General features: G+C 32.7%; 2 protein-coding genes across 6 annotated transcripts in view; one reads left to right on the forward strand and one right to left on the reverse strand.

The window, feature by feature from the left end:
* Nucleotides 1–4,890, reverse strand: part of LOC148613074 (stAR-related lipid transfer protein 3-like) — a 39,524-nt gene extending 34,634 nt beyond the window's left edge. For 3 of the 4 annotated variants that reach the window (XM_088595098.1, XM_088595097.1, XM_088595096.1), the window contains exon 1: nt 4,625–4,889. In XM_088595098.1, coding sequence (XP_088451224.1) covers nt 4,625–4,639 — 15 coding nt within the window. In that variant the 5' untranslated portion in view covers nt 4,640–4,889. Of the gene's footprint in view, nt 1–4,624 lie in introns of all 4 variants that reach the window. The other variant, XM_088595093.1, reaches the window with a different exon arrangement.
* A 1,438-nt stretch (nt 4,891–6,328) lies between these two features.
* On the forward strand, nt 6,329–20,774 carry LOC148613075 (UBX domain-containing protein 4-like). 2 transcript variants are annotated; one of them, XM_088595101.1, is made up of 11 exons: nt 6,329–6,488; nt 8,700–8,805; nt 10,195–10,223; nt 14,105–14,223; nt 14,737–14,876; nt 15,642–15,866; nt 16,534–16,656; nt 16,896–16,998; nt 18,103–18,225; nt 18,746–18,957; nt 20,415–20,774. In XM_088595101.1, the coding sequence occupies exons 1-11, from the start codon at nt 6,407–6,409 to the stop codon at nt 20,527–20,529; spliced, it is 1,377 nt and encodes a 458-aa protein (XP_088451227.1). In that variant the 5' UTR covers nt 6,329–6,406; the 3' UTR covers nt 20,530–20,774. The 2 variants fall into 2 exon arrangements, with proteins under 2 accessions (XP_088451227.1, XP_088451228.1); XM_088595102.1 differs by having other exon boundaries at nt 18,749–18,957.
* Nucleotides 20,775–24,235: the final 3,461 nt, after the last annotated feature.

Below are 24,235 nucleotides of genomic sequence, written 5' to 3' on the forward strand. Positions count from 1 at the left end.
TGCATAATTTGGTGAAATAAATACAACAGTGTCTTCTGAATTTTGAATACATTTAATAGCAGAAATTTCTCTTCAGAAAATAAAGAAGACTTTTAAGCATAAGACACAAAATAAAAAATACAATTTGAGAGTTTTTTTGTCAGCTACTAACAAAACTAACAACTGATAATTAATTGGAAAGAGTGAATAACCAAATTATGATCACAAGAGCTGAAGAATGCCTAGATTTAACCAGTTCTGAACATGTGTTAAATCTTACTGCATTCATGGCACCAGTGATATGTATTAAATGTATTAAATGCATAAAATTTTTTTTAAAAATTCATCATACTGACACTTGAGAAACTTTTGTCCGAGCAAATCACTATATCAGGATACAATGAAGCTCCAGAAATAGTAAAAATGCAGGCTAGACAAAATGTTTCAAAAACGTCTATGTCATTTTTTCTAAAAAGCTACTTCCTGTTGGAAGGATCTTGATACAACTGTGCAATTTATGCCAAACCCGGAGCAGTTCTTCCGAAAATTTTAGGAGTATTTGGAATGCCCTTATTCCCTATCTCCCACTAATGAAAAATGACAAATGGCATGAAGTACTACTCTAAGAGTCCTGATACCTTTGCTATGGAATTTGCACCCAATTAAGGCCATAGCTTTCATCATATTATTGTACACTAATCGTAATGTAATTGCCAAACACAATTACCACTGATGCACTAGCACAAGGATTTTTATAAGATCACGCATAAAATGTATAGAAATTTGTCTAAATTATTTTCATTCTGACCACTTGAGAAACTTTTATCCAAGCAAAATATTACATCTTTATCTCTTAACACAACTGCTAAACAAAACATTTCAAAGACCCACAAGTTATTTGATTCTGAACTCCTTGACATCAAAAAAAAATTTGCTTCCAGTTGTGGTAAAAAAAAGGCATTTTTGCAAAACACAGAACTGTTTTACTAATAAAATTACAAATATTTAAAACATCTTTTTAATCCATTTTATTTAGAAGGGAACCTACTAAAAATGATTCAGTTGAAAACAAAATTAATAAATTTAATATAAATAAAAGGACAGCGTTCCAATGTCTCCATGTTAAAAAATGTGCTGAAAACTTTAAATTCACTAAAAGTCCAAGGGCCATAACTTCTGCAAAAATCATTCAACCATAACCAAAGTCAAACTTCATCTGTAACTTCTAATAGTATGATAACATACAAAAGATAAAATCAACTGATAAAAGTATTACAAAAAAAGTGTTGAAAACTGTAAAGTCACTGAAATTCTCTAAGCCGTAACTTCTGTAAAAATTATTCAACCATAACTATAGTCAAACTTAAAATCTGTATCTTCTCATAGTAAGACTACATACAAAAGACAGAATCAACTGATAAAAGCATTACAAAAATAAGTGTGGATAACTGTAAATTCATTGAAAGTTTCTAAGTCCAAGGGCCTTAACTTTTGTAAAAATCACTGAACAGTAACCATAGTCAATCTTAATCTGTTACTGTTCATAATAAGGCTACATACCAAATACAAACTTATTCGGTAGGAGGATTACAAAAAAATGTGCAGAGAACGTACCGGTAGTACAACGAAAATACAAAAAATAGCCAATTGCAAGTAGGAAATTTCTGTCAGTATTTTCCCTGCAATATCAAATATCATCTACCAGCAGCTAATTGATTACTTAGATAGTATTTTCCATCCATCTTTATCAGCCTATCAGCTTGGCTATGGCTGTGACACACTTCACAGCATTATTAAAAGTCATTGAGGACTGGAAAAAAGCAGTTCGTGAAAATAAAAAATGTTTCTGCTGTGTTGATGGATCTCTTGAAATTATAATGCTGTTAATATATTACTATATTTTGGTCTGTATTATGCGCACATTTTACATATAAATCATTTCCTGAGCATGGGGGTGCATATTATGTATAATTATATATCAGAATTGGCCACGAAATAAAAGATATTCGTAAGAAAAAAGATATTGGGTAATGCACGATTAGAGATTAAAATGAAACAACTAAAAACCAAAAAGTAACAAAGCCCATTTTAGTCAAACCCTCCTTATTAAAACTTTTGTAGCTGAAAATGATTCTCTTGAAACTATATAATTTCTTACAAATTTTCACTTATTTATCAAATAGATCACAATTAGTCAAAGTGGGATCAGTATCTAGTATGTGGCAAAATATTTATAAAGGTGTTCCCCAAGGCTCAATGTTTGGACCAGTATTATTCAACATTTTCATAATGATATATTCTCCATCGATAAAGTCAATACCCTGTACAGTCGACTCCACTTAATCGCATATCGCTTTATTGCATATTTCGGTTATTAGCATAATTTTCTCCTGCACAAAACCATTTCCTATTATTCTATTAGGGAAAAAATCGCTTATTTGCATAGGCCTCGGAGGTGCATTTCGGTTTATTGCATAGAGAATTTTGCCTCGTCCAGGTAAAGACAGGTTTTCCCAAATTCTATTTTAAGCCTTCGGGTCATAAATATGTCAATCATATTTATTGTTGTAAAAACTAGATTATCATCAATCAGGAGGTGCTAATAATGGATTAAAAAAATCATGGACATAAAAGACAATATAAATGATTTCTAATTACATTAAAATAAACAAGCCCCTAGGTGAACAATGACTTCTGACGAGATGCCGAACATCACCTTATGATGCGGCTTGAGGTTCGGCTTGGGGTATTTTTTGTCCCTATTTAAATTCTTCCGACTACAAATGATTATCAATGTAAATTTAATTTTCTTTAATGAGCTGAACAGTTTTGAGTGAGCTTGGGTTACTAGGCATAAATATTATACGAAAATTAAAAGTCATTCATTCAGTACAATGTCTAATGAAATTCAACTACCCTAAGGTGCCCCATACTATCCACACTTCATAGGAATATATCGAGGTCAATGACGCGTATAATACACAACTATCAGTGTACAATGAACAGAGGAATAAAAACACACAGACCATTGCAAAAGCCCACAAACTGCAAACATTGATGAATATTACACTGAATCCTGGCTGAAATATGAAAGATGGGATTTGCTTTCGTAGAAAGGTCAGGAAATTACTTGACTATTTGTAGATGAGAAACATGTGGTTTTACTTATAAATACACACAACGTAAAGAAGGTCAATAAACAAGACAAACACAATATATATTATTATTTATTGATAAAGAACAATACAATGAGAAGGTCTATAACAATTAAATACCAGATCAGAAATGTTGAACAATGATATCCCTGGTTGATCCACAGTATCGTCGTCTTACCTGAACTCACACTTCCAGTAAAATCGTAATTTCGGTTATAAGAATAGCCCAGTTATTTGCATAATTTTTACTGGCAAATAGGCTATGCAATTAAGCGGAATCCACTGTATAACTATGACGATAATACATTGTCATACTCAGGCTGCGACACTGATGGATAAGTCACAACTTTGGAAAATGAAAGCGGTATTATAATAAATTGGTTTACAGAAAATCAGATGAAGGTTAATCCAGAAAAATTTCAGGCTATTGCCATTGTGGAAAAAACTAAAACTAGGGATCTAAAATTCAATTTAGATGGGAACAAAATTTATTTGTAAAGACAAAGTGAAGTTCCTGGGTGTGACAATTGATTATCAAATAAAATATAATTTCCATATTTCAGATATACAGGTATGTAAAAAAGCATCAAGGCTGTTAAATGTACTAAAATGAATTAGGAAACATTTGTGCAATTTTAATTATTGTCCAGTTGTTTGGCATTTTTGTGGAAAAGGTAATAGCAAAAATGATGGAAAGGATACAGGAACATGCCTTGCATTTCATTTACAAAAACTATAACTGTACATATGAAGAGTTGCTTGTAAAATCTGGTCTTTCTTCACTAAATATTAGAAATTTACGTACCATGGCAATAGAAGTGTTGAAAATTATTCATAAGAAATTTCTTTTGTATCTTCATGATGTTATTTTATTAAAAAATTCTAATTATTCTTTTACAAAAGACAATATAGCAGAAGTTCCCAGGGTAAGAACAATCCAGTTATGGATTTGTTCAGTATGGTATGTTGGGGTCACACTCTGGAATGAGTTGCCTAATGAGAATTGTGCACATGCCAACCTAAGCCAGTTCAAAAATCTTATTAACAACTTGGATGGCAACTCATGCCAATGTGGCTCCTGCAGATCTTAAACTTTTTTCTTTTTCTTTATTTACTTTGATCAGTTCAGTTATGGTCAAACAAGCTCTTATTATTAGTAGCATTTTATGTTGGCTTTTTAAACATTTCAGCTAATGCATGCATTAATTTAGTACTTAGTGCTTGAATATGTCTTGATCCCTTTGTGCTGTAAGTATGCTAGCTTAAGCTATATTCACTGTCTTATGTGTATGTGTCCTATTGCATGCACATATAGTATATCTTATGTTTTATGTGTGTAATATATGTTGTTTTAGTCAGAGGCTTAGTGCTTTGCTTACAAATGCCTTCCTCATATAGAAATATGTAGATCATTATAGAAAAACATCCTTGACTAGCAGATCTGTGCTGCTTTGCAACAGTACAAAATGTCAATTGATATAAAGACTCACCATATTTACTGACATTGCAAAGTGATACCTAATCACTTTGTCAGGGTTTCAACTGTTCGTCATATCATGCAAAATCAGCTGATCTCATTCACCTGGAAATCATACAAACAACGCGTTTTTGCAGTTCTTGAGTGTAAGATTTATGGAGACAAATCCATGTGGGTTCTAAATAACCGTTGATAACAAAGAAAACATTTCTTTACAAATAATATTCACAATGATGTAAAAACCATGTGATTTTCTTGCTTTGGAGATTGGAAAGGTATAACTTCCTGTTTCAATTTTGGTGTCACTAATTACCGACAAAAAGCGTCAAGAAGCGACAAGAAATTGATTTAGTGACAAGAAGCGACAAGAAACTAAAAAATACCGACAAGAGGAGAGAGACTATATTAATTTGCTGTTTGAATATAAAAAGATGAAAAAAATAGAAATAATTGTAAGAAGTTATAAATCCTTGGTTATATTAAAAAAAAATGTACATGCAAAGTTGATAAAAACAGAGACATTAATACACATTAGTGTCTCTGGTAAAAATTTGCCATATAAGGTTTAAAATTTCGAGAAACTTATATTAATCAAATATATCATTTTAAAATATAATAAAGAAATAAATTGATGATAAGGGTGAAAAATGTCGTAATTTGCAAAGATTTGAGTTTAAAAATGCTATGTTTTTATCAAAATATTAAGATATATGTTCTCTATTTCTTTGATGTTATATTGAAATTATTCTTAAAGAATGCAGATATGTCAGGATTCTAGATCATTCTAAATTCCGATAGATTTGTATATGTACGGATATCAGCCAATCAGATTAATCAAGTTATGACATTCATCCACGCGCCAGTCAACAAGGTGTTAATCACTGACTTATGGTGGCACGTGGGCTTTTCCCGGCACGTGGGTTGTTAAGTTGTTAATTGAGGTAGTTATGATATTGATTACCTAAAAGAAGCCACTCACCCTTTGATCTCACAACCAAGAGTCTTGGTAACTAGAATTGTTGTTGTAACTTTCAGAATCAAACACACTGATTTTTTTATGTAAAAATTAAAAATAATATCGGCCGTAATAAGTTTTTTTTAGCATAATACTTTATGAAGCCATAGACCAGAAAACTAAGTAAAGTAAAAACACTGTCGATGATTACTGAAGAGACTTCAATAGTCGAAACACGTGACTCAAAATTTCAAAAGACGTTTACTTAATTTTAAGCTAAACAAAAATAAATTTAAAAAAAAAAACAAAACAATCACTTTGGTTAACTTTTAGCACGTGTATAACGCACAGTAAAATATAAAATCGGAAATTTTGATATATACAGATGGGTAACTTTACTATTAAAGTCACAAAATTTATTTGGCTCAAAGAATCATTTCCTCTTCATTCTTTTGTCACTAACTTTTGTATTTTTAACCTTACATGGCAAATTCTTATCAACTATGCATGTACAGAAGTTTTTTTTAATATAACTTCTTACAATCTTCTCCATTTTCAGTTCTCCTAATAAAAAAAGATATATTTTTTACATCTTTTTAGTATTCAAACAGCAAATAAAATAGTCTATCTCCTCTTGTTGGTATTTTTTTAATTTCTTGTCTCTAATTCAAAGTTTCTTGTCGCTAATTCAAGTTTCTTTTCGCTTCTTGTCGCTAAAGCAATTTCTTGTCGCTTCTTGACGCCTCTTGTGGACAATTAGTGAGACCCTTTGATTTAATTGACTTCCGGTTGGAAAGAAAGTTGCAGTCATCACTGAAAGCGAAAATACTCTGATGCGAAATGAAATGGTTTACTGGATCAATCGCTGAAGCTATTCAGAAATCGAAAAGAGAAAAACGTGTTTTCATCGTATATGTGACAGGTTCATAGATTTGTTGTTAAAAATATTGAAAGATGTTGGTCTTTTTTTTTGAAAGTGGGGGTCATTTTACATTTCGATTAAAGCTTCATATAAATGACCTGTATATTGACAGTTTTATTTTCTTAAAAATTATATTTTTTGTCCTGTCATGACGTGTAAAGTAATGAGATAAGTGTCACCTGAAATGCTCACGATTGACGTGAAGAAACTGAAGTTAATGATACAGTATGAGACAAGTGAAACCTGACACACTCTTCAGGGCAGACATTTGGTTGTTTACAATGCAGTGTTTATTCCAGGCCGTGTCATTGACACAAATTTACTGTCTAACAGGGCTTAAATCTTGTACCATATGTGCCCAAGTGGTGCATCGAAAGTTTTACAATATATGCAATAAAGCTAAAAAGCAAACTTGCATTACTGAATGAACAAATAACTTCATGTACCATATGTGCCCAAGTGGTGTGTCAAAAGTTTTACAATGTAAGCAATAAAGCTAAAAACCAAACTTACCTTACTGAATGAAAAAAAACTTCAGAACAAGTACTTATAAAAGGAACAACAATAATTAAAACATGCATAGTAGTTCAATACAAGATGTTATTTACTCATACATATTTCTGTGACCCCCTGTTTTTTTTCATAAGGGCCACTATATTGCTATTGAAAGGGCACTTGAGCCCCCCCCCCCACCCCCCAAACTGTTAAACTGTTGAATGAGCACTGCATAGGAATACATTTTATGATTACAGTTACAATTAAATTAAATTAAAGGCCATGTGAGCTTTTGCCATGACTTGGCGTCTGTCTTCGTCGTACATTGTTGTCATGGTCCATCATCGCTAACAATTTTTCCAAAACTCTTCTCCTCTGACATGATTTGACCAACTGAAACCAAACTTGATTTGAATGCTTCTTGGGGAATTCTGCATAGAACTGATGTGAGGATTTTTGATTTGTCGAAAAAAACATGGCCGCAGCTACTATAAATAGAACTTAGGAGTCAGACTTTATTTTTTTACATATATCTCCATAATTGTCAGGTTTAGCCAAATTTTGACAGATAAAAGTGTTAAGCATGATTAGATCTATCTGTGGTCAAATTTTCGTGTTAATCTGATAAGCCTTGTTGGAGTTATTGCCCTTTATTGATGTTTTTTGCTATTTTTAATGTTATTACTTTCAAAAATCTTCTCTTCTGACACTACTTAACCAACTGAAAGCAAACTTAGTATGAATGTTCCTTTGAGTATCCTGCATAGAAAAGATATGGGGATTTTCGATTTGTCTAAAAGCATGGCCGCCATTACTAAAAATAGAAGATAGGGGTCAGACAGTTATCTTTTTTTCACATATATCCCCCAAACTGTTAGGTTAAGCTAAATCTGACGAAAATTAAAGTGTTCAGCACAATGAGATCTATCTGTGTTTAATTTTTTATTTCAATCTGATGAGTCATGCATGTTGGAGTTATTCCCCTTTTTCATAGTTTTTTGCTACTTTGAATGTTATTTTTTACAAAAATCTTCTACTCTGACACTACTTGAGCAATTTGAACCAAATTTTGTATGAATGTTCCTTATGGTATTTTTCATAGAACTGATGCAGGGATTTTTCAATCCTTGGAAAAACGTGGCCACTGTTACTAAAAATAACAATAAAGCTACATGTTAGCTGGAGACCTATCCACCTCAGGCCAACTCACAACAAATATGGGTAGAATCATCCAATATTATGGTTAAAGAAAGAACAATTTGTCCGTCAACAGGAAGATAACTAGTCCAGGCAGACAAGAAGAAAGATGACTTTGTAAAGAATGATAAAGACAAAAACTTTATATTTTTACGACATGAACTTATCGATCTTGATAACTTGAAATCCATCATCAAATCAAAGCTTCCCAAACGACCGATAACTTGATGTTTTTGTTGCATTTAAACATCATCAGCTTTTTAAAAGTGTCGTCATTTAAACGACATCTCTCTGAACAAAATATTTTCCCGCTATGCTTAAGATTCTCTCAACTGGAGCAAAAGAAGATGGTATTACCAATACATGTTGTCATCATAGATAATGTGGGTCCAGGATTAAAAAAAATAGGGTAGGTAGGGGAACCAGTAACTCACATGTTTTTTGTATGGCCTAAGTAAGATTAAGTAAAAATGACTTTAAAATATATAGGTTTATTTTATTTGAATTTTGAATTTTCAGGCCAAGATGAACAGTCTAAAAAAATGGATGAGACTTTGGAGGCCTCAGAAGTTACTAATATCTGTGAAAATGAAGATTGTGTTGCCTTGAAGTTGAAAGCTAATGGGTAATTCTTAATTTTTTTACACCCAGCAAACAAAAAATATAAGCATACATTTGTGTACTGTGAATTCATTTTTATTTGTGGGGTACAAAATTTCCTGGGTGTTGTTGGTAGTGTTAGAACTATGAAATAATGAATCCATCTAGCAATAATTTCCAAAGCCATATTATTATCACCTTTTAAGTAGCAGGTTTTGTAAGAATCAAGCAAATTCTGTAATATGTGATACACCCCAAAAAAGGCTACACGCTTTTATTTGTGTTATTTAGTTGCTTTATATGTCTATATGTTGAAATGTATAATTATTCATTCAAATCAGTCTGCTCTTAGGAGGTAATCCACATGGAAAATCCAACAGATTCTATTGTATTTTAGTGTCATTTACAGAGTTATCTTTCTGAACTTCGAATGAATTCTACAGAGCATTCTATATAATTTTTATCTCCTAAGAACAACATTAATGGTTACATGAAAAGCTACATGTTAATTTCTGTTTACTATAACATTTTCAACAAAATATCAAAAATAAAAATATGTGGGCTTTCCAACCATGAATCATATTTTGCATGATTCTCATGTGGAATGCTACTTAATTGTTTGATAAAGCAACATATTATGTGTTTATTATTCCTAGATAGCCTTGGAGTTATGGACACAGTGCTACCATAAATAATCTGTAGGAATGGCTTTGGGTATTCTACACTTTTTCATCTTTCCCATGATAATGATTGTTGAAAATTGGCATAGGGGAAACCTGGGGTTTTACTAATTTCCAGGGCTCTATTTAACATACAAGTAGCAATGGCGGTATATTTTTTTCATTCACAAGAACTTTGACTTACTAGAACTCTTACTTGTAAGCTGAGAAAACAAGTCTTGACTCCCAGATGTATTCTACCTACATGTATGCCTGGTAACTTCTATTTGTTTGTATTTATTAAATGTTACTGGTGTTAAATATAAATCCACAAAAAAAAAAAACATAATAAAATTTTTGTTTCAAATCTTAGCAAGATAATTTTGCTTTGGTGATTATTTTTTTTCTGAAATGCAGTTAAATTCATTGATTTTTCCCCATGTACAACAAAATCAAGTACTTAACAATGTTTTTCCTCTATCCAAGAAAATTTGTACCCACAAACACAAACAACATTACAATAGATTTTACTTCATTTCTTCCGTAAGTTACTCACTAGTGTATTTACATTTTTTCTATGACCAGAGTATTATGTTATATGTCCAAACTTTGTATGATATGAAATTAATGTGATTATTACATCAGATTACATGGCTAGAAACATTGAATTAGTTAATTGATGATAAGAAACTTGTTTTACATCTTAATTCTTTTTTGAAAAAGTAATGATGAGAATGATCTTATTTTATTTTTAGGGAGGAATGTGGATTTTTCTCACAGATTTGTATCCTTTCTAATAGTTACAGTTACTTTCCTTGTCATAATGATTTTTTTATAAATATTGGTTAAAAGATACACTAAAGGATTTCAGGTTATCACTCTATTTCCTGATCATAGCATTAGTGCTTTACAAGTCAATAATATTTTTGAATGTGTTATCTGAAATTGTTTATCTAAACAGTATCTGGTATAAAAAATGAATAACACTTTCAGATATTTGGATGTACTGGTTCTCAATAATGATTATTTTCACTGAGAGGTAGGGTTGTTCTTTCTTTACGATTGATTTCACTGTGTGGTAGGGTTGTTGTGTCTTACGATTGTTTTCACTGTTTGGTAGGGTTGTTGTGTCTTTTCAATTGTTTTCACTGTGTGGTAGGGTTGTCGTGTCTTTAGGATTGATTTCACTGTGTGGTAGGGTTGTTGTGTCTTTAGGATTGATTTCACTGTGTGGTAGGGTTGTTGTGTCTTTAGGATTGTTTTCACTGTGTGGTAGGGTTGTTGTGTCTTACGATTGTTTTCACTGTTTGGTAGGGTTGTTGTGTCTTTATGATTGTTTTCACTGTTTGGTAGGGTTGTTGTGTCTTTATGATTGTTTTCACTGTTTGGTAGGGTTGTTGTGTCTTTACGATTGATTTCTCTGTGTGGTATGGTTGTTGTGTCTTTACGATTGATTTCACTGTTTGGTAGGGTTGTTGTGTCTTTACGATTGTTTTCACTGTGTGGTAGGGTCGTTGTGTCTTTACGATTATTTTCACTGTTTGGTAGGGTTGTTTTGTCTTGCGATTGATTTCACTGTGTGGTAGGGTTGTTGTGTCTTTACGATTGTTTTCACTGTGTGGTAGGGTTGTTGTGTCTTTACGATTATTTTCACTGTTTGGTAAGGTTGTTGTGTCTTGCGATTGATTTCACTGTGTGGTAGGGTTGTTGTGTCTTTACGATTGATTTCACTGTTTGGTAGGGTTGTTGTGTCTTTACGATTGAATTCACTGTTTGGTAGGGTTGTTGTGTCTTTAAGATTGATTTCACTGTTTGGTAGGGTTGTTGTGTCTTACGACTGATTTCACTGTGTGGTAGGGTTGTTGTGTCTTTACAATTGATTTCACTGTTTGGTAGGGTTGTTGTGTCTTTATGATTGTTTTCACTGTTTGGTAGGGTTGTTGTGTCTTACGATTGATTTCACTGTTTGGTAGGGTTGTTGTGTCTTTACGATTGTTTTCACTGTTTGGTAGGGTTGTTGTGTCTTTAGGATTGTTTTCAGTGTTTGGTAGGGTTGTTGAGTCTTTACGATTGTTTTCACTGTTTGGTAGGGTTGTTTTGTCTTGCGATTGATTCCACTGTGTGGTAGGGTTGTTGTGTCTTTACGATTGTTTTCACTGTGTGGTAGGGTTGTTGTGTCTTTACGATTATTTTCACTGTTTGGTAAGGTTGTTGTGTCTTGCGATTGATTTCACTGTGTGGTAGGGTTGTTGTGTCTTTACGATTGATTTCACTGTTTGGTACGGTTGTTGTGTCTTTACGATTGATTTCACTGTTTGGTAGGGTTGTTGTGTCTTTAAGATTGATTTCACTGTTTGGTAGGGTTGTTGTGTCTTACGACTGATTTCACTGTGCGGTAGGGTTGTTTTGTCTTTACGATTGATTTCACTGTTTGGTAGGGTTGTTGTGTCTTTACGATTGATTTCACTGTTTGGTAGGGTTGTTGTGTCTTACGACTGATTTCACTGTGTGGTAGGGTTGTTGTGTCTTTATGATTGATTTCACTGTTTGGTATGGTTGTTGTGTCTTTATGATTGTTTTCACTGTTTGGTAGGGTTGTTGTGTCTTACGATTGATTTCACTGTTTGGTAGGGTTGTTGTGTCTTTACGATTGTTTTCACTGTGTGGTAGGGTTGTTGTGTCTTTACGATTGTTTTCACTGTGTGGTAGGGTTGTTGTGTCTTTACGATTATTTTCACTGTTTGGTAAGGTTGTTGTGTCTTGCGATTGATTTCACTGTGTGGTAGGGTTGTTGTGTCTTTACGATTGATTTCACTGTTTGGTACGGTTGTTGTGTCTTTACGATTGATTTCACTGTTTGGTAGGGTTGTTGTGTCTTTAAGATTGATTTCACTGTTTGGTAGGGTTGTTGTGTCTTACGACTGATTTCACTGTGCGGTAGGGCTGTTGTGTCTTTACGATTGATTTCACTGTTTGGTAGGGTTGTTGTGTCTTTACGATTGATTTCACTGTTTGGTAGGGTTGTTGTGTCTTACGACTGATTTCACTGTGTGGTAGGGTTGTTGTGTCTTTATGATTGATTTCACTGTTTGGTATGGTTGTTGTGTCTTTATGATTGTTTTCACTGTTTGGTAGGGTTGTTGTGTCTTACGATTGATTTCACTGTTTGGTAGGGTTGTTGTGTCTTTACGATTGTTTTCACTGTGTGGTAGGGTTGTTGTGTCTTTACAATTGATTTCACTGTTTGGTAGGGTTGTTGTGTCTTTACGATTGATTTCACTGTTTGGTAGGGTTGTTGTGTCTTTACGATTGATTTCACTGTTTGGTAGGGTTGTTGTGTCTTTATGATTGTTTTCACTGTTTGGTAGGGTTGTTGTGTCTTACGATTGATTTCACTGTTTGGTAGGGTTGTTGTGTCTTTACGATTGTTTTCACTGTTTGGTAGGGTTGTTGTGTCTAGGATTGTTTTCAGTGTTTGGTAGGATTGTTGAGTCTTTACGATTGTTTTCACTGTTTGGTAGGGTTGTTGTGTCTTTACGATTGATTTCACTGTTTGGTAGGGTTGTTGTGTCTTACGATTGATTTCACTGTGTGGTAGGGTTGTTGTGTCTTTACAATTGATTTCACTGTTTGGTAGGGTTGTTGTGTCTTTATGATTGTTTTCACTGTTTGGTAGAGTTGTTGTGTCTTACGATTGATTTCACTGTTTGGTAGGGTTGTTGTGTCTTTACGATTGTTTTCACTGTTTGGTAGGGTTGTTGTGTCTTTCTCACCTCCACTTGCATTATTAAAATACATTGTGAGCACAATTTGTCGAAAGGACTAGATAACTTTTTATACCAATAAGAGTGCATCAATTTCATGTCAATATAGAGAGCTCAGTCACTTATCTAATGATCATCTATAAATATATATGATTTGCTTAGAAAGTCAATAATAAACACTTCGTTAAAATTACAAAAAATGCTTTTCTTCACAATGTACATGTATTTGTTAAATGATGTATAGTTCCTTAGGGAGATATTATTTAAAAAAATCAAGGTGTGCATTTTTATGTAAGTTGGTAGTGGTACATTGAAACAACATAAATAAACAGGGTGATATGTAAAATTTTGAATACTGGTACTTTCGAATAAAATCTTGGTTGGACTGTAATATACATGGAAGTGCATTCAAGCTTTCAAGCAGCACAATATTTCCCATAAAATGCCATTATTTGGCTGTATAACTGTTATGTCTTTACCTATAATGGTATTTTCCCTATATATTTGCTTTTGCTCCTTGCACTCATTTTGAACAATACAGTTTTTTGTACTACATGTACCCCCCCCCACCACACCCTCCAAATGTTTTCCTTTGGCTTTTTACCATCTTTTCAAGTCTTGGTGAATTCTTTGTATCAATGTTGTTACTTGGTAAGCATTGTTTAATTGTTGTCTAAATGGATATGTATTTCATAATTACCATTGCCGAGTAAATTCCTGTAACTTCCCTATTATGGTGTATTTTTAGTAAGAAATTGTGCCTTATATGAAACTTTGTTTTTTTAGTCAAAATCCACTGGAAGGCCTGTGTATTAGAAAACCAACAAAATCTCTCTCTATATATATACAAGTGTACATGTTGATATTTATTGTATAAGGTCAGACCTTAACCAAATCTTAGACCCTGTAGTAACGGTGCCATCAGTATATTTCATAGGAGTTAATGGTGCCCCAATGGAGGTCACTGCTGGTTATGTGGAGACCCCAGCATTTTGTCAGGTCATTCAGTCAGTTTTGAAGGTATATGTTTGAACTCCACCATTCTGCCTTAGTATTATAAAGCTACATATAAAGTTCATGACTTTGACATTAAGTATTTTGTTGTGACCTTTATGATATAAAATTAAATATGTTTTTGAATACTAATTTTATTATATGCAACAAAAAAAATCATGCATTCAGTTGTCTAACTTAAGTCATCTAAAAAATTTTCTTTAGGATAGTCAGTTCAAAACTATAAATGTATTTTTGCAGTGTACTAATTTTTGCTTTTTTCATGTTGGAAAGAAAACCACAAAAAATAATACCAGCAAAATGGATTTTTAACATTATAAATGCTAATTATTTTTTTGAAAATTGATACCCACTAATATGTTCATTTGACAGAATATGCAAGAATTACCAACCACAAGAATTAATACATGTTTGTTTACACAGTATTACTTACAGTATTTAAACTATAAACATTCCATCTGAGACTATCAGGAGACTTCCTTTAATGTTTGGTTAATATTCTGTATGAAATATTTTTAGAATCACAAAGCTCAGACAGGAGCTACAGCTCCTACCAGTGCCCAGCCTGCACCAGGGAGTTCTGGTAGTGGGGACAATGCCCCTAAAACTGAAGCATCAGGCTCTACACCTGCACCACCATTGGATGCTAGGGTAGACATGTAAGTAGATGATTTGTCTTTGTAACAAGAGCTTTAGATTGCATAGAATTATAGGTGCCTGTACCATTATCTTTATGCTCTATTGATGAGTTTAGATGCTGCTAGCCTTGTATAAAGTGAAGTAAAAGGAATCTATGGGTAGAATAATATTTCAAACTTGAAAGTCATAAGGCTTTTCAGGAAAGGTCAACGGACAACAATAAAGCAAATTATGTATTTAAACCAAATGTAAACACGCACACAAAATTGAAAAAGAAGAAAAATATGAGCAACATGCTTTTACAAGAATGAACCGGGTTCATCAATAATCTAAGTAAAAAAAAAGTAATATGGTATTTTGGTAGCCTGTTTGCCTCAAGTATGGAAGGTTGTTGGTTCAATCCCTGGTTAAGTTACACCAAAGACTTTAAAATTGGTAGCGACTGCATATAGTAGCCAGAGCGATGACTAGTTGGCCCTATGTTAGAATGTGTCAAATGGGGGTTACATGCCTACATGACTAAAAGACTGTTGCTTCTGTGAACTAGCTCAGAGTAACACAAAGCTGGTTCTGTTTGATTGATTAAATGTGCTCCTACTGAAAAGATTGGAATATCTACCATGAGACATTAAACCGCAATTAGTCAATTCATCAATTCACTGGTAGTTCACAAACTATTGTACACATGAACCAGGTGAACTGGCAGAGTAAGAATCATATGTCACTTAAAATCACTTAAAGCAAATTTGTAGTGGCATTGTCATTTGGAAATTATATAACTTTAGGGCAAAACAGAAGATGGAAGAAATTAAGGCGGAAAAACAGAGAAAAGAAGAAGAAAAAATCAAGCAGCAGGAAGTAGAAAGAAGGAAATTAGGTCAAGATATGGCTAAACTAAAGCAGTTCCAAGAGGAACAAAAACGTAAAGAGTTACAGGAGCAACTTGCCAAGGAGAGGACAGAAAAAATCAAGGAAAGGGAGAGAATTAAAAAGGAACTGGAAAAAGACAGGTTAAATGTTTGAAAAAAAAAAACAAATTGGTTATCAATTGTGATCTAATACAGTTAGAAGAAAAGAGAACAATGTACTTTTTTAAAGATATTGACAATCTCTTTTAAGTTAAGAGAATTTGCTGAACATACTTTAGTTTCAAACAATTATAAATTTCTTACTTTTTTTCTGAAAACAGAAAAATACAGGATCCCATAGCTAGATGCACAATGATTTTTCATATTTAAAATCATTGCTCTGTTGTCTTTAATTCATTTTATATGACTGCCAAAATCTTGGGTCTTAAAAAGGGCAACAAAGGGCACAACCTTATTATGCTGTAGTCATTGTATGCCATTTGAAGACACTTCAATAGTTTTCATTTAATAACTTATATAGCAGTTGATTGATCTTGTTTACACATTATATAGCAATCTTTGTCACACTTAGTCTACAGTTCCCTTTTATTATATGTTAAGTCCAATAACACACAGAATTTAGTAAAAAAGCATTAAATTTAACTGTGAATTCACAGTATCATGCCATCTTTTATGGTGATCATGTTGAGATCTGAATTTAACCATACAGAGCAGAAAAAATAATATAATTTTTTTTCTTCTAGAACATGAATTAATTTCATTAAGTTTCCCCAGTTACATCTTTCAATCTATGCTTCATACTTTAAAGGGCAGAAAGAGCTGCTAAATACAGAAAGGAAAAGGAAGTCCAAGAAAAACAAAAAGAGGAGGCAAAACAAGCCAAAGAAATGGCCCAAAACCAGATCAACAGTGAAGCTGAGGCTAAGAAAAGGTCAAAATCCAACTTAAATTTTAATTTTTAACAAACCCGAGCAATAGGGAATTTTTACAATAAAAGTTACCTTGTTAAAAGTTTCAATCTCTGTTTTCAAATTTAAAACAAAAATACAACCATGTATTGCAATTAAATATATGCCTCTCAGTTAGAGAGTTAATCATTTTCAAAATCATATATAGTTGTTATTTTTATTAAGAATTTATTTTTGATGTATAGTTCTGTATTTCAAACAGGGAACAAGCACGACTTCAGATCAGACTCCCTGATGGATCCTCGGTGTCCAATGTGTTTTCCTCAAGTGAACCTCTTCAGACTGTGTGTAACTTTGTTACTGAGGTCAGTAGTTGATCCATCACATCAGATATATAAAGTTTATTATTAAACCTTACAATGTATATATTTGAATTTAGATGGTTGATAAGAATCAATTGCTATATCTGTTTGTTGGTCTGTTCAAATTTATTTCAATGGTACTGTTCCATGGATTTATTTAAACAGTATAATAAGAAAGGTATGCAGTTAATTCTGAGGAAATTGAAGTTGTATAATGGTATCATGCTATCGTGGTCTGGTGTTCATTGATTACTAGTATTAAGTATTTGGTTTCCAGACAATAACTTGAGTATACGTTTATAGATCATCTTCAAACTGTACTACAAGGTGACATATAACACAAGAGGGTTAGGAATTATTTTTAGGGGAAGTTACTTGAACTGTATCTATGAATAAGGGACCAGAACCAAGTATTTTCATGATATCCAGCAAATAACTTGATTATAAGTGAATGATCTCTCTGAAATTGTACCAGAAGGTGCTTTATCATTAAAGAAAAGCTGGGATTGATTTTTGGAGTGGTGACTTGACCTGTGAAGGTATGGGGGACTAAAAGGGGCCAAAAACAAGCATTTTAATGATGTTCAACAATAATTTGACTATAAGTGAATGACTCTTTATGAAATTATATCACAAAGTGCTGTGTCATGAAAGGAAGGGTAGGATTGATTTGGAGAGTTGTCACTTTAATCACTTAGGAATAAGGGATCAAAAGGATACAAGTATTTTCTTTTTATGTGGACAATAACTTGACTAAATCATTTTAACAAGTAAATAGATCTCTGAAATTGGACACCATTAAGTGCACCATACCTTCTAAGGAAGGCTGGGATTAATTTGGAGGTTGTAAGTGGAACCATTTATGAAGAAGGTACCATTTTGATTACTGTCAAATTTTATCTTGTATCAAATATTGAATCAGAATCAAAATTCAGAAATGTATCAAGCTTGAGTGGTGTGTCCATACTTGCCCAAACTGTTGAGGGTTCAACTGTAGTGGCTGTATCAAGCTACACCCAGTATAGCACTTTATTCAATATATGGAACCAGTTGTGGTAAATCTAGCATGACAACACATGCAACTTCATGTTTATTATTGCCTTACAGAGGGTAGGATCTAATGTCACTTTGTCTACAACATTCCCAAAGAGAACATTTACAGATGATGATATGACACAGTCATTGTTGTTGTTAGGGCTTGCGCCATCGGCTGTATTGATAGCTGTGCCGGTAAGTCGTAACTTTTTAAGTTTTCTTGACTGAGGAACATTTACAGACAATGGTATATTGGTTTTATCTGTTGGTAAGACTTTTTTAAGTAAATTTTTCAGTCTCAGCTTCCCTGAATATTTTCAAAACTTGAAAAATATCACAATTACCTGTATGTTCATTTTATGGCACCATGAAAATTTTCACGTATTTATTATAGTTTTTTTGTTTTATTTTTGTATTTCTAATATCAAGATTGTTAAATGACTTATGCTGTGTGATATTGAGAGAGTCATGCACCATTTGTGCTGATTACTTTAAGTTCTTGAAATTGTGACCAGGGCATGTTTTGTATTACAAGAATTTTTATAAGTTTTAAAGAAACAATGGCCAGAAACCACTACATTGACACATAAACACTCATTTGTTTTGAAACTGTATTACTAGTACTGTTTTTTTTTGTTTTCTTTTTTTTCTATTTTACTCATGTATTTGTCTTTAATTTCAGTTCAGTTGATAAGTTAGATTGTTTTCTTTTCAGCAGAGGAAACTGGCTGTATCAAATAATCCAAGTGGAAGTGGCGGACTTTTCTCAATATTGTTAGCTCCCTTTATTGCCATTTGGAACTTTTTATATGTGCTTATTTTTGGAAGTTCTACACCTCCTCCCCCACAAAACAGAAGAGAGGACACACAGACAGAATCACAAACAGCTGACTCAACACCTTCAGGTCGGGGTGCCAGACCTAAAACGTGAGTTCATGTCATTATTGTGGTTGACTTATATACCTAAATTAATGATTGGTCCGATTGGACTTATTTGAATCACAATGTTGTTTTAACCTCACTTGTATAATAATGCTCTATTAAATGTTTGTTGTTTAAAAAATAAAAAAAAACACTTGATCTTAAGTTAGTCAATTGAAAAGGAAAAAATTGGAAATAGTGAATGTGTGAATTATATTGACAAAAATACCAAAGCAACAGCAGTGGGATGATTTAAATGCATCAAAATCCAAAATATGTGGCCTAATTGTGAAAGCATGAAACAGAGACAGTTTACGTACATAATATAGAGAACTGAATAAAAAAGATTACACATGAAAATAAGGGAAACAAGAAGTTTTACAAAAAACTAAAGCACTAGCAATGTGAACTGCCACAAAAAAAAACTGGGAGTGACAACAACACTACCGAACAGTGAAAAACGAATCAGCCAAACTGAAAGGTAATCCATTGGCCTCAATGAAGAAAGAGTTTGCTTTCGTCTGGCCTCTTGAAATGACTAATATACCAAAGTGTTCAGCAAAAAAAACAGTATTTTGAACAACAAAAAATAATATAAAAAAAGATATTAATCTTTATATCTTCTATCTGAAATTCTCCTTTATGGGGTAAGCAGTGTGTCATGATGTTTGTTTAGTCTATTAAGAGGCTGTACATGTAAAAATCAGGCAGATCCTACAATTTGGGTGGCTAAGGGTAAATTTTACTCCACTGATTTTTTTGTTCCAATGTAATGTATATATCATATGCATGTTAATAAGTATAAGTTAGTTTTAAATTGACAATAGATGGCTCTGAAAATAGTTTTTAAGTTTCTTAGCAAAGCAACCAAATTTTACTCAAAATCAAAAAAGTTATCTCCCTTTTTTCAATGAATTCTAGTGCTTACTATGAAATTTATTTCTCTTCAATCGTTGCAGTTAATAAAGAACCAACATTCAACTTTGAAAAAGGGTGCATTTGTGATATGAAATAGGTGAATTTTTTTAATACAAAAATTGCCATGTGCCACCCACTGGCTGGTTTTAGCATGGAGGTCCTCTTAATTGGTGCAAAATGAAATATATATTGCAATGATTTAATTTTAGAAGTAACATGCTTTCTGATTGGATAAAATTTTTTGTTCATCATCTCATAAACAAAACTTTGTTATGTGACTATGACATCATCAACCTTTTTTAATGATTTACCTGTTAAGTTTTGATACTAAAATTAAATTATAAGAAATGACTTTTATATTTTTTCGGTCTGTTTGAAATAACCTCAATTCCCGTGATGCACACTTGAAAATGACCTGCTACGCAGGTTATTGAGTATGCACCACATGACTGAGGTAATTTCTTCATAAACCGAAAAAAAAATAACAGTCATTCCTTAAATATGTCAAATATATTGTTGATATTAACCATACTGTTACTTCACAGAGCATACCAGAGGCGTCCACTGCGATCAGATGGAAACATCACTCGAATGACAGATGTCCGTGATGATGATGACGAAAATGCAACATGGAACGGCAACTCTACACAACAGATGTGAAGTCATGTGACATATGCATCTTGGTTAAGACTTTTTTATGTTAAAAGATCAGACTCTTGAGATCATGTTCAATTCAGTGTTTTGTTTGGGAGATCTGTTAAAATAGGATTGCTATATTTATAGTGTGAGAGTTTACATTTAAATGGTGTCTTGGACTTGTATGAAAGGTGTGATATTTCCATCAATTCTGGGTTTTTGCATTATATGTTTCCTGGTACATTTACAATAAAACAGTAAGTTTGAAACATTTTGTGAAATGTAATTGTTTACATAAATGTTTGAAATTCTTTTTAAGGAGGTGGACCTAGGGTAAGGGGCATAACTCTCACAAATCAATTGTACTTTTGCATAAACCACTTAACATGAATATCATTTAAGCATCTTAGTAACTTGGATTTATTTCTTGCTGTTTCAAATGAATGCTTGATAGGCTTTGGTGAAATTAATTACAATGCAAACATATCACTGATTTCAAGAGTTATTTCCCTTGCCCTAGGTCTACCTCCTTAAAGGATTCTCACTTTGTGTTTCCTATAACATTGACATACATTATGATCATGTATAAAACTAAATGGTATTGATAAATTTATAATCCTTGCCATATAGATAATTGATAATACATTTTGTTTAAAGCATTTTCAAACTAGATTATTTTTTTTTACATCTAAATGTGACTTTAAAATGTTTTGATACAAAAAAACATATTAGAACATTTAAGAAAAAACAACCCTGCAAATTCAGAGGCAATTAAAAATTTAATTAAATCACCAAATTATTCACCTTTTGAAATAAATACTTAATGCTATGAAAAATGATTTTTGGCAGTTGCCTAATTTCTTCAGATTAAGACATTGTTCAAGCTTTTTTTAAGTTGCTGTTTGTTTAATACCTACTTAATTATCCTAGACCTATGGTTCATCTTTCAAAATCATGTTTACAGGACAAATGGTCAGAATCAAATGAACCTTGCCTAACTTCCTTATGTTTCCAGTCTGGCAATGCTATACATTTAATGCAAGAATGTTGCCTTGCCTAACTTGCATATGTTTCCAGTCTGGCAATGCTATAGATTTAATGCAAGAATGTTGGCAAGCCTAACTTGCTTATGTCTGCAGTCTGGCAATGCTATACATTTAATGCAAGAATGTTGCCTTTCCTAACTTGCTTATGTTTTCAGTCAGGCAATGCTATACATTTAATGCAAGAATGTTGCCTTGCCTAACTTGCTTATGCCAGTCAGGCAATGATGTACATTCAATGGAGCAATGTTTTACTGTCATTACTACATTTTAGTTAGTTAGCAATTAAATTTTGTGATCTTTGATCGGGGATTAAATAGGCCAATGAAATATAATTTCTACATACTCAGGTAACCCCCACATCTTTTTAAGGAGACCATAATTACCATTTTGTATTTCTGTTTCAAAAACATAAGAAAAACAAACAAAGAACCCTCTATTTGTCTTTGTATAAACAATGGAAAAGTCATCTCATCATTTTAGGGCCATAACAAGCTTTTTGAATAAACTTTAATCATAAAATGACCTGAGTATTATGATATTATATTTTAAATGGCTTAAGTGTTGTTTTGTATCATAAAAGGCTGCTGTTTTTGATACATAACTGAGAGTTATGTTACATATGTGTTTTTATGGCATTCTGTTTTTTTTTGTTTATTGTTAGTGGAAGAAAGAGAGAGATGAACACATGATAGCTTGTTGTAGTAATAAAGTTACAGTTATAATCTGACTGTTATTGTTATAAAAAGCCTGAAAAATAAGATATAATCTCTCTGTCTTGATAATTCAATAAAGGATGCCATTCTTTTCTAACTATTAAAAGCACAAACCTTATGCAAACATCTTTTGGGAAAGTAACACCCCACAAAATTTCTATGTATACCGCAGCTTGTAGTAAAAATTCTTATTACACAGATTTTATATAGCGCTTATCTAACACAATTAAATATGACACTAAGTGCTTTACATTACACACACACACACATGCACACCATCACACATACACACTGTATATAATATTAACATAAGCTTATGCAAACAATAATAATAATAAATTACAAGTACAAGATGATTGATTGATTGATTGGTTGATTGATTGATTATCTCCATTAACATGAAGAGCATATTATTGTTACATCAGTATAAACAACTCTAACTAATTCAAGGAAGCAAACAGATAAAACACATTTACACATGAAAACTCATAAATTGAATCCAAAGTAAAGTCATATCATCCTAAAATATTCAATACATCTAAGTGAGGTCGAATATAAGACAGTATAGGGGGTATTCGAATTCGCCATGAAGCTTATACCTATAGTCAGCTGTATGACCTATCAATTTATTCCATAAGTTGGCAGATAACGCTTTAATAATGTCCGTCATTCCACCCAAAAGCGAAATTATAAGTTCGTCATCATCTTGCTCGAAATAACTGATGGAGTTAATGATGGGTAAAATGTTGACTATTCTATGAAACATTTCAGTACGAGTATTCAGAAAACCCTCATAACTTAGGATTCAGTATGAGTATTCAGAAAACCCTCATAACTTAGGATTCAGTATGAGTATTCAGAAAACCCTCATAACTTAGGATTCAGTATGAGTATTCAGAAAACCCTCATAACTTAGGATTAAGTGTTTAAGTATATCAAGTGAGTAAATGTTGCACAAAGAACAATCCGCTGCCTTAATCGGTAAATAGCCTAGTTTTACAAGTATCAACAGTTTTTCGTTATTGTTTGGATATAAAACTGCCAGCCGTAATAATCTATGTTAGTAAGATTTGTGTGTATTTTCGCATATCGCACCAGGGTTGGTCGTTTCATAAGTGCGGATCGCCATTGATTTTCTTCATAAGTTTCCAAAGCTTGGTTTATAATTTTCCTCCAGAGTAGCTTGTTCGGGAAATAGCAATTAGTCAAAAACTCTTCTAGAAAAAGTGTTAAGTCATATTTGGCCAGAATTTTGATGAAATTAAGAGTTATTGATTTTTTACTGCAGTCACCCGTAAGAACCTGTCCTATGCGTAGGTTAAATAACAGTTTATGAAAAGAGACAGATTTAGCCCGGCATAATCGTCCAAAAAATAACATCTCATTTTGTCGATATATCCATTTAATGACCAAAGTCCGAAATTACTAACACAGGAATCTGAGGGGCTTCTTTTATAAAATCTGAATATGAATCTTGAGAAGTATCACTGTGTTGTTTCAAAAATATTGATATCTTGTTTTGTAAGTGGTCCCCACTTTTCACAAGCAAAAAGTCCAGTAGGAAGGATTACACGTTTCCATATAATACTACTTGTAAGTGAATTCATACCGCGTGGATTTAAACCAACAGAATATAGTGAGTGAAGTTTTAGCTTGAGTTTGTTGGCTATGTTTTCAGTTCTTTGAAGTGTGTTATCTTCCGTGTCAATTACTGTCCCTGCATAAGTTATTTGTTTCTTCCACTCAATTACAGAATCACCCAGGTTTAATGATATTTGCTCGTTTGAATTACGGTTCTTTTTGGTAGGAAACGTAAGGCACTACTTTTGGATGCATTATATTTAAGCTTCCATTTCTTCGCATATGCATTAACAATATTTAGCATTTTCTGACAACCATTGATCGTTGTACTTAGAATAGTTGTATCATCAGCAAGTAGTATAGCAGGAATATGGAGACCCCCTACGTTAA

Source organism: Perna viridis, chromosome 7 (assembly GCF_037379345.1).
Source record: "Perna viridis isolate PV_CMFRI_1.1 ecotype Kerala chromosome 7, ASM3737934v1, whole genome shotgun sequence".
In the NCBI taxonomy this organism is placed as follows: Eukaryota; Metazoa; Mollusca; class Bivalvia; order Mytilida; family Mytilidae; genus Perna; species Perna viridis.

Coding starts and splice junctions, on each gene's coding strand:
- LOC148613075 (XM_088595101.1), top strand. CDS start 6,407: ATGAAATGGTTTACTGGATCAATCGCTGAAGCTATTCAGAAATCGAAA. Junction 16,657..16,895: donor GAAGCTGAGGCTAAGAAAAG/GTCAAAATCCAA, acceptor TATTTCAAACAG/GGAACAAGCACGACTTCAGA. Junction 18,958..20,414: donor CGGGGTGCCAGACCTAAAAC/GTGAGTTCATGT, acceptor GTTACTTCACAG/AGCATACCAGAGGCGTCCAC.